The sequence below is a fragment of the Passer montanus genome, unplaced genomic scaffold (genome assembly GCF_014805655.1).
Source record: "Passer montanus isolate IOZ18808 unplaced genomic scaffold, ASM1480565v1 scaffold13, whole genome shotgun sequence".
Lineage (NCBI taxonomy): Eukaryota > Metazoa > Chordata > Aves > Passeriformes > Passeridae > Passer > Passer montanus.
In genome coordinates, this window is record NW_024359832.1 from 5,521,498 (window position 1) to 5,535,879 (window position 14,382).

The 14,382-nt window shown below is 38.9% G+C and overlaps 1 protein-coding gene across 7 annotated transcripts in view; it reads right to left on the minus strand.

Moving 5' to 3' along the window:
* Positions 1-14,382, minus strand: part of LIMCH1 (LIM and calponin homology domains 1) — a 175,205-nt gene that overhangs the window by 99,884 nt on the left and 60,939 nt on the right. For all 7 annotated transcript variants that reach the window (XM_039698756.1, XM_039698757.1, XM_039698755.1 and 4 more), the window contains exon 2: positions 10,289-10,359. In XM_039698756.1, the coding sequence (XP_039554690.1) occupies positions 10,289-10,359 (71 nt within the window). The remainder of the gene's footprint in view (positions 1-10,288; positions 10,360-14,382) is intronic.

Consider the following 14,382-nt stretch of genomic DNA (forward strand, 5'->3'; position numbering starts at 1 on the left):
TGCTATGAGATGTGCTGACATGGCTCATTGTTACAATACTCGAAAAAATGACCAAGCCTCTAAAAGTTGGGAATTTTAATTGTAAAATCCTGTTGCAACAAACACTGTGTCTTCACCACCCTTTCCCCAAGAGAAAACCATAATGCCTTTTATCCAAAGAAAAATTCAACCAGTTCCATCCACTGAGAAGAAAATCATCAATTCAAGACATGGACTTAAAATTCAAGATCTTTGAAGAGAAAAAATGATGTCTGCTTAAATTTAAAACTTTCTGAAAATTAGAATAGCTCTATGGATAGAGGAACCTAATTTTGGGGTGACGTGGTTTCCATTGAAGAGCAGACTCCTGTGGTAGTAAAATTATTCATATTTAATATTTGAGAGGTCTGGCTGAGAAGTTGATCCAAATCAAAAGAATATTCCTTTCAACTAAAGCTAACAGTCTGTGATGGTTTCCAGGTCCCTCTTCTGAGTTAGGATAACAGGTAGTGTGACACTGCTTAGAGCTCTACCAAGAGCCATCTCTCCATTGTGGCACATTATTTGTTGCTTAATTCCTTAGGACTGTGGCAGTTTGCAAGTTCATGAAAGTGTTCATGCCTCCTGGAGTGAACATCTGATTTTATGAACATTGAAGTGATCACTTTTCCTCACCTCTTTCCCTTTGTGTCTCCCTGAAAGAGTATATAGGTTGAGTTTCTGCAATCACTTGGTTCTTGAAGTTCCCACATCTCTAACACCATCATGTATTGGGAGTAGCATCAAAACAAATATGAATGATACTTTTTGGAGTTGTGGGTATTTTTTTAATATTCTTGAAGTTAAAAAGTCCATAACCCAAGCTCATACAGATGGCTGTACTATTAGTCTTCTGCTTAAGTTAGAATCTAACAGTAATGTCCTAAAAACAGATGAATTAATATACTTTTATTTACAAAAAAAAATCACTTTTCCCCATTACATTAAGAGAACACCAATAAAAGAATTGCCTATCTTCTAGAACCATTATTTTATTTCACAGATGGAAAAAAACTACTTCCTCCCCCCCCACCCCCGAAGATACTATGGTACCTATAGTACTTTTTAACCTCACTGAGCAGCAACTTTATAAAACTACTATTTTCCATTTAGCTGCTACACCAGGCAATTTAAGTTGGTTTTTTTTTTTTTTTTTCTTTTTTTTTTTTCCGGAGGACTTCTTTCCAAATTCTCTGCAATACTCTACAAATACAAATGTAGCTCTCTTGTGATTTCACTCCTCAGTCAGCCTATGCTGTTTCAGGAAAAAAAAGAATATATTAGCTAAAGCATCCCATTTTCTTTATTACTCAAACGTGAATGTATCAGCATCACAACCAATATTGCAGGTGCAGATTAAAAGTCACAGGCAATAATAGAAGGTAAAATAAAGAGTTCTTATTGGAAACCTCAAATGCCAAAACCCGTTCTAAATAAATCTTCAAAATGGCTCGTACAGACTTCCCTGTGAAATACAGGAGAAGGATAAATTGAGAGGAAGGAAAGGAGTAAGGAACAAACAACATTTTAGGTCACCATTTGGAGGCTGAAGAGAGAGGAAATAGGATGGGGCAAGATGGAAAACCCTGAGGAAGAAATTAAAATTATTATTAAAAAGTTTGTCTCCTATTGGAAACATTTCTAAGCAGTCTGGCACCAAACCCCCCAGGACTTGCTTGCTGCAGAATATGTCAAAGGGAGATTTCTTTCAGAGCAGACTGACTGCTTCTGAATTATTGCCTCATCTAGAGCAACCATCCAGATGCCAAAACATTGAGTGGTTTAAGCTTGCTCTGCTACCAAGCCAGCTGAAAAGTTGTGCTGTTTGTGCAGGGTCTCAATGGTCACCTTCACTCTCACAGTTACTGTCCATCCCTGTGTCTCAAAAATCCACTAACTACACTTCTTGTGACAAAGGCTGTATAAACAAACTACATTTTCTGTGCCAGTTTAGACTTTCATAGAGCATGTGTCTTGGTAAAGTTTTATCAGCTCTGGTGGGTTTCTGTTGAAATACTGGGCAAACAAGACCAATCACCATTTTGCACTGGGGACCTGGCATGAGGTCCTCAGCTGTGGCCCAAGGGACAGACTGCAGGTGAATGAAACCCACTAACTCACACCTTCTCCTAGAAGCCCCTGACAACTGCAGTCCCATGTTTTTTTGCCCCACCAATCCTAACCAAAGGACTTGGCTGCCCTGGATGTCCTGTCCCCAGCCATGTCCTGATATAAAGAGTTTTCAGGAGAGAAAATCTGCACCACACATCTTCCTCTGGCAGCCCCAACTGCAACTGCAGCTCCAGCCTGTGCCCTCTTCCCCAGTCCGAATCCTAATCTTTGGCTCAGTTTGAGTGATCCCAACAATCCCACCAAACACCCAAAAGACATTAACCCAAACCAGGATACAACTAAGAATTTTCAGGCTCCATCCACAAAACTCAAGTCTCTACATACACACACAACCTACTCTCAGACCCTTCAAGCTCTCTGTGGGGATTTCTGCCCACCACCCCTAGCATTTATGCACCTGTCCTGAATCCTCTATTTTTCTCAAAGTTGTCGTGTAATTTTCAGTCCAACATAGAGTAATCAAGGTTGGAAAAGACCTCAAAGATCAACAAGTCCAACTATTAAGCCAGCACTGCTGGGGATGGTAAGTCAATCACTTCCTGGGCAGCCTGTTACACTGCCTTACAACCTTTACGGTGACAAATTTTTTCTAATATCCAATCTAAATCTCCCCTGGAGCAACCAGACTCATCCTTCCTCCCCCCTGTGCCAGGTGTCGGCTTGGACTCTCCAGTTAAATGAAGCACAGTAAGACACTGCATAGAAGCTAAAACCTCAGACCTGTCTTACCTTATAGAAACAACAGGGCATGATGGAAAGCTGCTCTGGTCCCACGCATAGGGAGAAGCCAGGTCACTTCCTTCCCCTGATAAAAACCAGCTCTCATAGGTACAGGAAGAATCAATTGCTCTAGTCATGCTGTCCCCAAGGTCTGGCATTCCAGGAGATAAGGTATCTCCACAGCTGGACAGACAAGATTAAATCAGTGCTAGCCACTGTGTGACTAATTTATTAGACCTTCCTGGGGTTTTTTATCATGAGTTAAGAATTTGAAAAGCTTCTGCCAGGAAGAAAAGGCGTTTCAGGCAACTGTTGATAAAAGATCTAATGAAAAGCACCAATAAACTGCCCATGAAATTCTTGCAAGAAAGTGTCAGTTAAGAAAATACTCAGAGGATGGCGGCCAAAACCCAGCCTCCAAAAATACCTCGATTCTAGGAGGAAGTGGAAGACAAGCATTTTCAGAGAATAAGAAGAAAAGAAAGGCTGAAGTGATGTGTGTTCACAGATCAATCCAGGCTGGATGGAGAGGTATCCAACAGAGCTCTTTGCTCAAGTAACAGATCATATTCCTAAAAAGAAAAGCTGACTAATGATCTGATCTAGAAGTCAAGGGGCATTTCATATTTGAGAATTCAGGAAATTCTATCCACAGTAAACCTTCACAGAGACATTTCTCTCTTCAAAATAAGTTTTAAAGACTTACATTCAAACAAGCAGTCTTTCAGCACTTGATAATTATTAGCCTAGACAGCTTCAGTATCCACATATTTTTAACTCATGCTCTAGTGGCAGCTCCAAAATGCCCCCAATATTTTAAAAGGATGGAAAAATCCACTACTAGTCTTAAAGATGAACAAATCACCTTGAAAGAGTGAATAATGAAAAGTCAAAATATTTTGTTGCAAAAGACATGGCTAAGAAGTTTCAAAATACAAACATGTTCCTGAGGTCACAAAAATATTTTTGGGAAAACATTCTTGAGTGATTGCTAATGATGCCCCTGACATCATTTATTTAGAATCAGATGAACAAGGTGTTTTTTTAACAAGCAAGACAGAACTGACTTTGTCTTATAAAGGGCTCACAGTCCAGTCTAATATGTAAAAAGTTAATAAAGACCTATGCAAATATGTAGTATTGAGAAAACAATATTCCAAACACAGGACTGCATTAGTCTTGCTCTGCCAAAAACTAAAAATGTGAACAAAATAGAGGACTTGCAAACAGCTCAAGAAAGGCAACAGGGAAGAGTGTAACTTCACAAGCTATTTATACAGAACCTACAATCACAAGGACTAAAGATGTGAAGAGCATCTCATTGAACTATAAATTTACAATTCATGCCTAGTTTTTTACACTGAATAGCAGTGGCCATGGATGTGCTTTCTAAAACTGCTAAATATGCTTTCTTAAACATACACTCTTGAAAAGCTGAAACTTCTTACAGGATTACCTTGCCTTGCATTTGAGCAACACTCCTTTGAGTGGATCAGTGTTCCACGATCTCCTGCCCTGTCAATAACCAAGCAACAGTGAAAAAGCTCTACTATTCAGTCTGCTGAAATGCATTTTTTAAAAAACAAATACAAGGACAGTTCATTCTGTCTGTTCAAGCACCCCCCTCATCTTGTCATCACGGGCTTAGCATTAAGGTTTATGTTACCTTTGGCCCCTTATCTAAACTGTATTAATAAATAGCTCTTCATTATGAAACAGCAATAAAACTTACAGATTAAGAACTCTGTATTCATAGAAAACTGTTTCAAATGTCCTCACATGAACCTAAATCTTAATGCTTAATGAGCCTTGGGGCCCATCTCCCAAACCTGGAGACATGCCAAATACATGATGCTGATAATATTTTGGCTTTACAGCACAGAGCCTGAAAACCACAGGGAAACACCAATTCCTTCTCACCTCAAAGCATGGGTCACATTCAGAACTTGAAATATGCCTATGAAACTCAAATACCTTCTTAGTTTCCAAGAATAGGAAAATCAAGCAAAATACTAATTAAGCATAAGGTCTGGGCATCCACTCACTTCTCCACTGTTCACTACACAGCCAAATGCTGAACTGATGCCAGGCCCATAATACTAACAGACAATTAGAATGATATAGCTGAAAAATCCCAAAACCTACAAAGACTATTTGTTTTCCCCTAGCAGATGACATAAGTGACATTAACTTGCAAGAAGAATGACTGAAACACCACATATACAGCAAAGGCTGTTCTACATACCTCACAGTATCACTGACTCAGAGCACAGAAGTTTTATTATTCCACAGCCTTACACTTGTACATAACTGGCACATAGCCAGCCCTTGTTGAAAACTGCACTTATGTCAGCTCAAAGCTTGGTCAGATGCACCAGAACCAGGATGCACATCCAAAGAAACTGCTCTTTGAGAAAATGCAGCTCATTCATCACCATCAACATGAAGAACACAAGCTAAGGGGATTTCTTACTTGTGGAAGAAAATAATTCTCTGGACAGAATAAATGATAAATTCCATTAAGCAATTCTTGGTCATAATCACTTTCAGTTCACTCAGATTTATAGCCACTCTTCATCTTTGCTTTAAATACTATTAAAATAATCTATGTGCATGACTAATTTCTCATCTTTTTTATTTAAAAGTAAAATCTAAAAACTTTCTTGTACATTTTGAGAGCATATATTCTGAGTATGCACAGAAGTGACTTTCCTATATATTGTCCTACAGGAGAAAAAGTGTACAACTTTTTTTTAGTTCACTGTACATATGCAATTTTACCAAGATTACTTAAAAACAGTAGAACATCTTTGCATCTTCTCATAACAACATAAAAGTTACAGAGTCAAAGAATATGCATAGTTTCAAAGAATAATCATAGTTTCTACACATTTTACAAAGTTACATAATGCCATGTGCTAATAGATAAAATAACTCTCCAAAAAACCAAGGAGACCTTGGGAAAGTCCTCATAAGTTGCTTTCCAGAACTGCACAGGAGAGTGACATTCATCTTTAATCACATACAGTTAGTTGTTTTTCATTTTTATATGTGTATGATATGCAGTGAAATATTTGTTAAAACTTTCATAGGTGAGAAAAATCAGATTTATTTTGCCTGCATGTACTGCTATAAAGTGATTTGAATACATACATAAACCAGACACGCAGCTAAAATGTTCTACATACAGAACTCAAGATATTACACACAATCATAACCTTGTTAGACTCTACTGGAAATAATTTCTGCTAATATCCAACTGGATATTCAGTTTTAGTTCATTGTTTAAGGTCTTTTGCCCAGGATCCATATCCCAGTTGTTGTTGTTATTCTTCTTTATGGTCTGGTCCTGTTTCTGACATTAGAATCTCATTACTACTAATACAAACTTTCAGAGTGACTGGATTACTTGATTCCAGAGAAAGCTTGAGAGAAAATACAATTCCAATCACATGTCAGAAGTTCTTAAAAATATATTGGATATATCTCCTGTTTGGATAATCATATCAAAGCAAGCAATTAACTCAAATTTTTGAAGTCTCACATCCCTACAGAGATTTCTTTAACTACTGAATACCCAGCATGAAGGAAGGAATCCTGCAGAAACAGAGCTCAACAAGTGGAGGTGGACAGCAAGGAGAAGGGCAAAAAAAATTGAAAATACATTTGCAAGGATCTTAGAGCAGAAACAACTGGTCAAGATTGCAGCAAGACATGCATTTTTTCTTCTTGTAATAATTTTTAAACTTATTAATAGCAATTGCTGCATGGTTAGAAATAAAAACAACCTTGATTTCCTTACCTGCTGTTTCAAAAAAACACAACAGAAACAGCCAAACCAGCAGGGCAGAAAGAGAGACAGGATATGCACTTTTTGGCAGTCAACCTTCATTCAGACATCTGAATCCATAGCATAGGAACACCTAAGCATTGCAATAACCAGATCTAATTTATTTCTCATTAATCCTCTAGCTTCTTATGATATCTGGGTCAAACCTAAACATGAAAGCTATGTAACAAGGGAGAAAAAAAATTGAACATGTGCTGGAGCAGCAATAGGGGATTTCCAGTAATATTCACGCTACTGGTGTTGTATTCCTGTATCATATAGCTTTCAACCATGACCCCAGGAAGGCATATTTGCCCACCCATGCAGAAACTCTTTAGTCTTTTCATACAAGAATTTAATTCACAAAGCATGAACAGAGAAAGAACTGCCTCTGCCTATATAGCTATTATATCCCTGCTGAAATCACCATCTGCACTGATGTCAGACAGCTATGCTAAAAAAACATGAACTCATTTCAGACAAACAGAAGTCATAGTCACTGGCTTCCCAGCACAGCTGGGTGAACAATTAGAGTCACCACTGTCTGGGCAACTGCACAAGTGGGCTTTCGAACAGCCAGAAAGAACAAAGGGCTTGTGTTGCTCTCCTCTGTTGACTTGTTGCTTTATGGCATCCTGCATTGTTTAAATATGCCCCTCAGCTCCTCAGCTGAGTACGTCAAGCTATAAAGTTCGTACTGAGGCCAGATCAAAATGCCACAGCACAAACACTACCAGAGAGGCAGGTGTAAGGCTTGCAGGTTCCTGTGGCAGGCATGCACATCTGCACTGCTCCACAACCCATTCATCCCAAGAGCCTGAGCTTTTGGCATTAGATTCATTTTCATTTATTAAAATATGTGAATGAATCATTTATAACCAGTGTAGTGATGTCTGCTGGTGTCTGTAGGCTGTCTAGGACATCCAGATTGGGATCAAGTGGAGGCGGGCCTGGCATTACTGTGTATAAAGGTCAAACAATCCTGCTACAGAAACAGAGGATCCCCCTGTACCTTTTGCATAAACCAGTCTCTTTGGGAAATGGACTCTGGCATGGTACCTTCCTCGTTCCCTTCGGCAAAACACCTGAAAGCCAGAAGGTAGTCTGAGATATGTTTGGGACATTCAAGGCATGCTGACTGTGTCCCCACTTCTGACAGCAGTTTCCAGTCCTCTAGCTGCTGGAATCCCTCAGAGCCCAAGCTTGCCTTCAGTCTTCCTCACAAAATACAACAGGTGAGAAAAACCCTGAAACAGTCACATGGTAGTGAAGCACAGCTATTCTACATTCACATGGACATCACCCACACAAGTGTCTGGCTATGAGTTGCCAGTTAATGCCACTTGCAGTGAGTACTGTCCCGTGGATAGAAACAGAGGTAAGTTTGCTTTTCCCCAAAACTTCAACAAATCACATAAAACCTGACCAAAAACAACGACTTCTACCATCTTCAGAAACCAAGACAGCTATAATTTATTTCTTGTCTGCTGAAGTTGTCAGAGACTTAGATTAGATTTTCATCTACTTGTTGAAGTCAGCTGCAATGAGAGCACAACAGACTGACAGGGAGTTAAGAGAAAGCTTGTATACCATTACATTTTTTTCATTAGGTACCCTGGTAATTTTCCGATAAGTCACAAAAAGCCTGTCTAGAAAGACAGTATTGCTTTTGGCAGCTTTACAGTGTTCTTCACTGAGCAACAGATAAAAAATTAACCATCAGTGCTTCACTTGCCAAAGTACTTTTTGAAGATACTCTGGAAGTTCTCAGTGTTAGACCCAAAAATTTCTGTTGAGTTCTTTATTTTACAGTGGACTTGGAACCAGTGAGAAGTACACTTCTGCTGGTGCTATAGTTTGTTTGTCATCAAGAAACCAAATTTGACGGCAAATTTGGTGGCTTTCTCATTAATGTTCTATAGCCTAATAGAGTTTTACACACTAGCTACAGGTTAATAACCAAGAGCAAGCTGCAATACAGACTTCATGGCTTTTAAGATTTGAGGCTGAGGAGACAGATTCCTTCAGGCTGATTTGCACTGATCCACTAGTGGTAAATGAGGACAAGCAATTTGCCCAGTACCACAGAACAGTTACATAGTATAACCAAGTGCTCTCCCTTGACCTGGTTATTACTCAAGCTCACAACCTTCTAAGAAATACATATTTATTAGTCTCATTAGCAAAACATTAGTTAGTTAAGCCTTCCATCGTAAAGATTTACAGTATTTAAATCAGACTACCTCTGCTTACTTGCAGATAAGATTACAATCTAATCTTGAAATACACAGCCCTTGCTGTTCATGCAACACAATTCAACCTTAACATTCAAAGAGCACTGAGAAGTGATTCAGCACGCAGCACTTCCCTTCAACACACAGAGGAGAGCTATTTTGTGTGAGAGGCAACCCTTAAATACAAAGAGGGTATGCTCCTTCTGAGTTACACAACAATAACAACTATTTCCCTCCTCCCAAAGCCACTCCTCAGCAAAGACACGCAACTGCAATCAAAATACATCACATCATTTCCTTTATATTTTTTCACCTTTAAAAGCTAAAGTTCAAGCTGTCTGATTAATGACACCAGTGAGACATATAACAGTATTTACACAAGTAGGTTTCACATCTATGGTACGCTACCTAGGGCTGAGTTACAGGATATTAGCTCAACTCCACTGCTGAAAACAGCTTCCAAGTTCCAGTACCTGGAATAATATAAAACATTACCAATAGCTGCAAGTGTCCAGCTACACATCTCAGGAGATCTCCTTTGTAAGTATGGATTCAGTTCTGCACAAGCTGGTGTGCAAAGACAGCTTTTATGAACTTCAGTAACAATCCTGCATATGCAGGGAAACAAATTGGTCCATGCAGATGATTCAGATCAGCAGATTCTCCCAAATGCCTGACAACCTGATTTTCACAAGGCTAAGGGCATTAGGGCATATTTCCAAATTGCTCTTAGAAGTCACCAGCTTTGGCGTGTAAACATTAACAAGATTTTGGAAGACTCTTTCTAAAAATTAGCCATTAGAACTACAGAGAGAAATGTGCAAAAGCTAACTTGTGTCTCTCATCCAAAAATTACAAAACACGTCATTGAAACACACCTTTAGGCAAAATTTAGAGGATGCCTAACCTTTCCAGAAACTATTAAAGCAGCTGTGTATTGATGGTATTCAGATGGCTAACTCCTGACAGCATTCAGACTTGGAGTTGGTCCAAAACACCTCACTGTGGCAGAGACATCCACAGGCAGGTGTGGAACACCTTTTGCCAATCTGTGGTTAACAACATTAAATAAAAGGAAACCAAAAAACAAACATAATATTTTTTTGTTTCACATAACTCAGCTAAGGACCAGGGGTGGAGTGAGGGAAGCACTTCATAAAACCTGTTTTCTTTAAGCCACATTTCAATCCTCACCATAACAATACCTTGGCACTGAAATTATACTGTAGTGAAATATCACTGTGCGCAATGTCAAAACTCTCAAAAGGAAATCAACAATGGGACATATTAGCTAAGGTTGTTTTCTGCTTTAGTCAAGATTGTATTCAAGGTCAAAACGGTAAGCATTACTTACTCACACAGAAGAATGCCGTTTTCTAACCCAGAACGAAAATCTTTCTCACCAAAACTTCTGCCCGTCACTTGCTGCAAAAGAGTAGAGGGAAACAAAAGAGTGACATCTATTAGAGAGTGAGCTTCACAAGTGCAATTCATAATATTCAGTTAGAGCATCTGCTGTGTAAGGAACATTTGAGCTTTACAGGCCTTGCAAAGGACTAAGCAATGTCCATTTCTCTTTCCCATTTCATCAAGCTATTTAACATATAGGACAAAATATTTGCTCCAGCCAGTGCAATTGCAGTCTGCAATTGCAGACTGTTTTCTAGCAGTAAAAACCAAAAATTACAAAACAAAAACTACAATGTAATCTTCAGAATATTTTAGAAGTTTTATTTTATAGTGCTTTGAATTTTAAAACTATTGCATTTAAACAAACTATGTATTTTTATTGCTTTTTTTGCATCACATTAAACATTTTGTATCAGCCTTGAGCTTTAGTCCTTAACTTATCTTCTTTATAGAATATGCAAAGACAACTGAAAGCAATGGCATGAGTTACAGCCCTTCAGACACATGCCTCAATACTCCTGGTCGTATTAAAAGATACTTCACATTAGCAATTCAACCACGAATGTTAAGAGAATACAAACTCAGTGGAAGCTTAGGTTTTCTCAGGTACACTTGGACCAGGAGGTACACTTTGCCTCACAAGCTCTTAAGCCATTCTGTGCTGTTTAGGAATGGACCAGCTAGAAACCTTCCAGGAATTCCAATCTCACCTGAGAGTGCTGGATGCTACAAGGATGACTGAGCCCCCATTAATGACTCACTACTGTGTTGACAATGTCTTGCCATTCATCCTCATATCATTCTCAACAGATAATATGTTCAGTTAAAAGTAAAGAATTATTTTTATATCTTTTGTGATTGCAATAAAAAGTGTTACTATGTTTAGAAAGCACTGAACAGAAACAATACAAAGAAAAAAACAGTTTTAATTGTCCTGCAGGAGGTCTTCTCTTTACCCAGGCAAAACATTTACCGGATGCTTATAAAGTTCTCATGGCTTTCATCCAATCTTTCAGCAAGACCCTTGCTCTGGGTGTTGCTTCCACCATAGAGAACAGTGACTTGGGGACATATCTGTCATTATGTCCGTTTTCTCCTTGCTGTTATATACAGATATAAGACCCTTCCCCTCCTAGTTTCCTGTCAAAGACAGCAATTTATAAAAACTGACAAGTTGCAACTGTCCCACAGGATTAGCGAATGCATCAGTTTCAGAAATGCTGGTTATAGCTGGGCAGTCTTGGACAGAGACCAACACTTTTAAAATTGAAATGCATATGCAAAGCCTAAAATCTAATCCTTCACTAAATTATAAACATATTGTTTTGCTCAATGTGGAGGAAGTTCTCCCGTACTCTGAAAAATGTATCATAACGGCATCAGTGGACAATCATATCTTACACAGATGCATGGAGTTAGAACAAGGTACTGCGTTGCACTCATATCTCTGAAGAAACCACATGTAATTTGTAGTACATGATCTTTAACCATTTAAACTATATCTAGTCAGAGTAAATCATCTCTAATATCTTGATCTGCTGGGACACAGGGAAATCATGACAATAAAATCATTAGCATTTGGGATAAATTATAGGTGAAGCATACAAAACTAACTTTTATTTCACCCACAAGATTAGTACAGAAAGGAGCAGGAAGAGCTACTTCATAGCAGCCTGACTCCAAGTAGTTTTTTCATCTGTGAAAAAATTACAGAACAGTTATAGTCATCTCATTTCACTCCTCAACACCAAATGTCCCAGATAGGGATATCAGTCTTCTTATGCATTTGTTGTAGACCCTCATTTATCAAGGAGCAGTACTGAAACCGTTGCCACAATTCAGGTAGAACTATACCTGCCAGAAGCTGTCACATGAGTGTTGCTGTTATTACTGATGAGGTAGGAAGGTTTCATACACTACTGCTGTCTGCACAAATAAAATCATGAAATACAGATGTGCAGCTGGCACACGAATTCATCCAGTGAGAGGTACAACACACACTGACAGGAGGCGAGGAAAGACAGGAAGGTCCAGGAACAGTGCACGTCTGTTTGAAAAGGAACTGGAAGTAAATGAGGCATGGCAAGGTTTATGCCTGTTCTAGATGATGCAGCTGCAGGGGGAAAACATTAATCACCCACAAGTCTCCTGATTTAGTCAATTAAAATGTAAAAACAGTTCAACAGAGAAAGGCTAGAAACTAAAAATAAGCAGGAAGATGACATTATAAATTACAAAGATAAACCCAGAATGGGACTGAGAGAAGCAAGAAGCTGGATCCACCTTTTCCAGAGGAAACCAGAGCTCAGTTGCTTGGCGTATGCGCACACATACGCCTCCCTCTCTGCAGAGGCCACTTTGGGCCAAACCCTCCTGAAAAACTACTCCAGGCCCACAGCCCAACCTGGTGCACATTGCTGAGATAACCTCTGCTCAGCACACCCAGAGCAGGAGGAGACAAAGGGACTTCAAGCAAAAGGATTGGTACTCTCATATTTGCACACAAAGAATCTCACATAGCGAAGTGCATACTTTACCCAAACTCCAGTAAAAATGGAAGTGTGTGCATTAGCCACAATATCACAAAAAAGCTGCACACATCATAGGACTGTGTTCACATTATTGGTATAAGCAGTGATCTGTTCTTACTAGCTTATCTCCCATCTCAGGAAATAAAAGCCTCCAGTTTGCTGGATGAAACTCTGAAAACACTGACAAACAAGAAAGGATAGCATTTGCAGTGCTTCTACTGAGCTTCACTGGAAAAAAGGAAATTGTTCATTTGCAATCAGGTACAGAAAACTGCAAAATGGAAGAACAGATCTTTAACCCATCAGCTTTCATAGTACAGAGAATTGGTGTTCAGAGCTGCACCTGCACAAAACCAGTCATGAACAGATGCAAGGTTCTCTATTCTGGACTGCTGTCTTCAGGAAAAGAAAAGAAAAAGAAAAGTAACATGGAAACCCAAGATGTTAACTGAGAGAACTTTTGAGACCAAGATGTTAACTGAGAGAACTTTTGCAAAGCCAGGCTTCCAGACTGCCACATCTTACATGCTTTGGAAGCACAACTCCGTCTTCCACCTTGCATTCTTCCCACCTCACTGGCACAGACCAGCACACTTAGGCAGTGCAGGAGGACACAGGATAAATGGAAGAGTTCCCTATCCACTCTGCAATGGCAGCATACTGTAATTATTGCGGTGCCAAAATTAGAACAAAGTGCCTTAAAGACAAAACACAAACTATATCTTGCTAATGATTAGAATAGCCTCCCACTTCTTTAATAAGTTCTATAAAGCTGAGTGGAAAAAAACTGCATTTCCCTGTCCTACTGGAAATTAAAAATAGAGAACAGAAGCAAAACAGTATCATTTATTACTGTGTGCTTCATTTATGTGAGGAGGCGTTGTTTTTATTCATCATCTGGATGATATTTTCTTCTCTGTAAAAAGCTGCAAGTGTCACAACCACAGCAATTATTTGAGTGCTGGGTGCATTTCTTAGTTTCCCTGTTGCTTAACAGCAGAAAATGAACCTAAAATGAGTAATGAAAGTTCTTCATGACAACAACTTCAATACATATTTGCATTCAGTAACACACAATATTGCATTGTTGCTGATTAACTTTTTTGTTCTTTGTAGTTACACATGCTATGAAATTTATATCATCAAGGATGGCTGCCATCCAGCCACTAACCATTACCATATTGTACAACTTTATTTTCCCAAAGCTTCAGTTTACATTGTTTTCCTTGCATTTCATATTGCTGCTGAGATGGAGCTTGCAAAGCTTCTCGTGTCAAAACAGCTTAGGGGCACGAAAAAGAAAAGGTGACAAATCAGTGAACAGATGCTGGCCCCAGGTGAAGTTTATCTAGGCCAACAAGATATAAGTAGCTGAATAAACACTTGGCCATCAGGGACAACACACTGAAAACCCTTAGTTTCATTTTCTATGTGCACATCTGAAAATACCATGTTATGCAGTGAAAAAAATTAGAGACACAGCAAAAAGAAGTCTTTGTTTCTCATT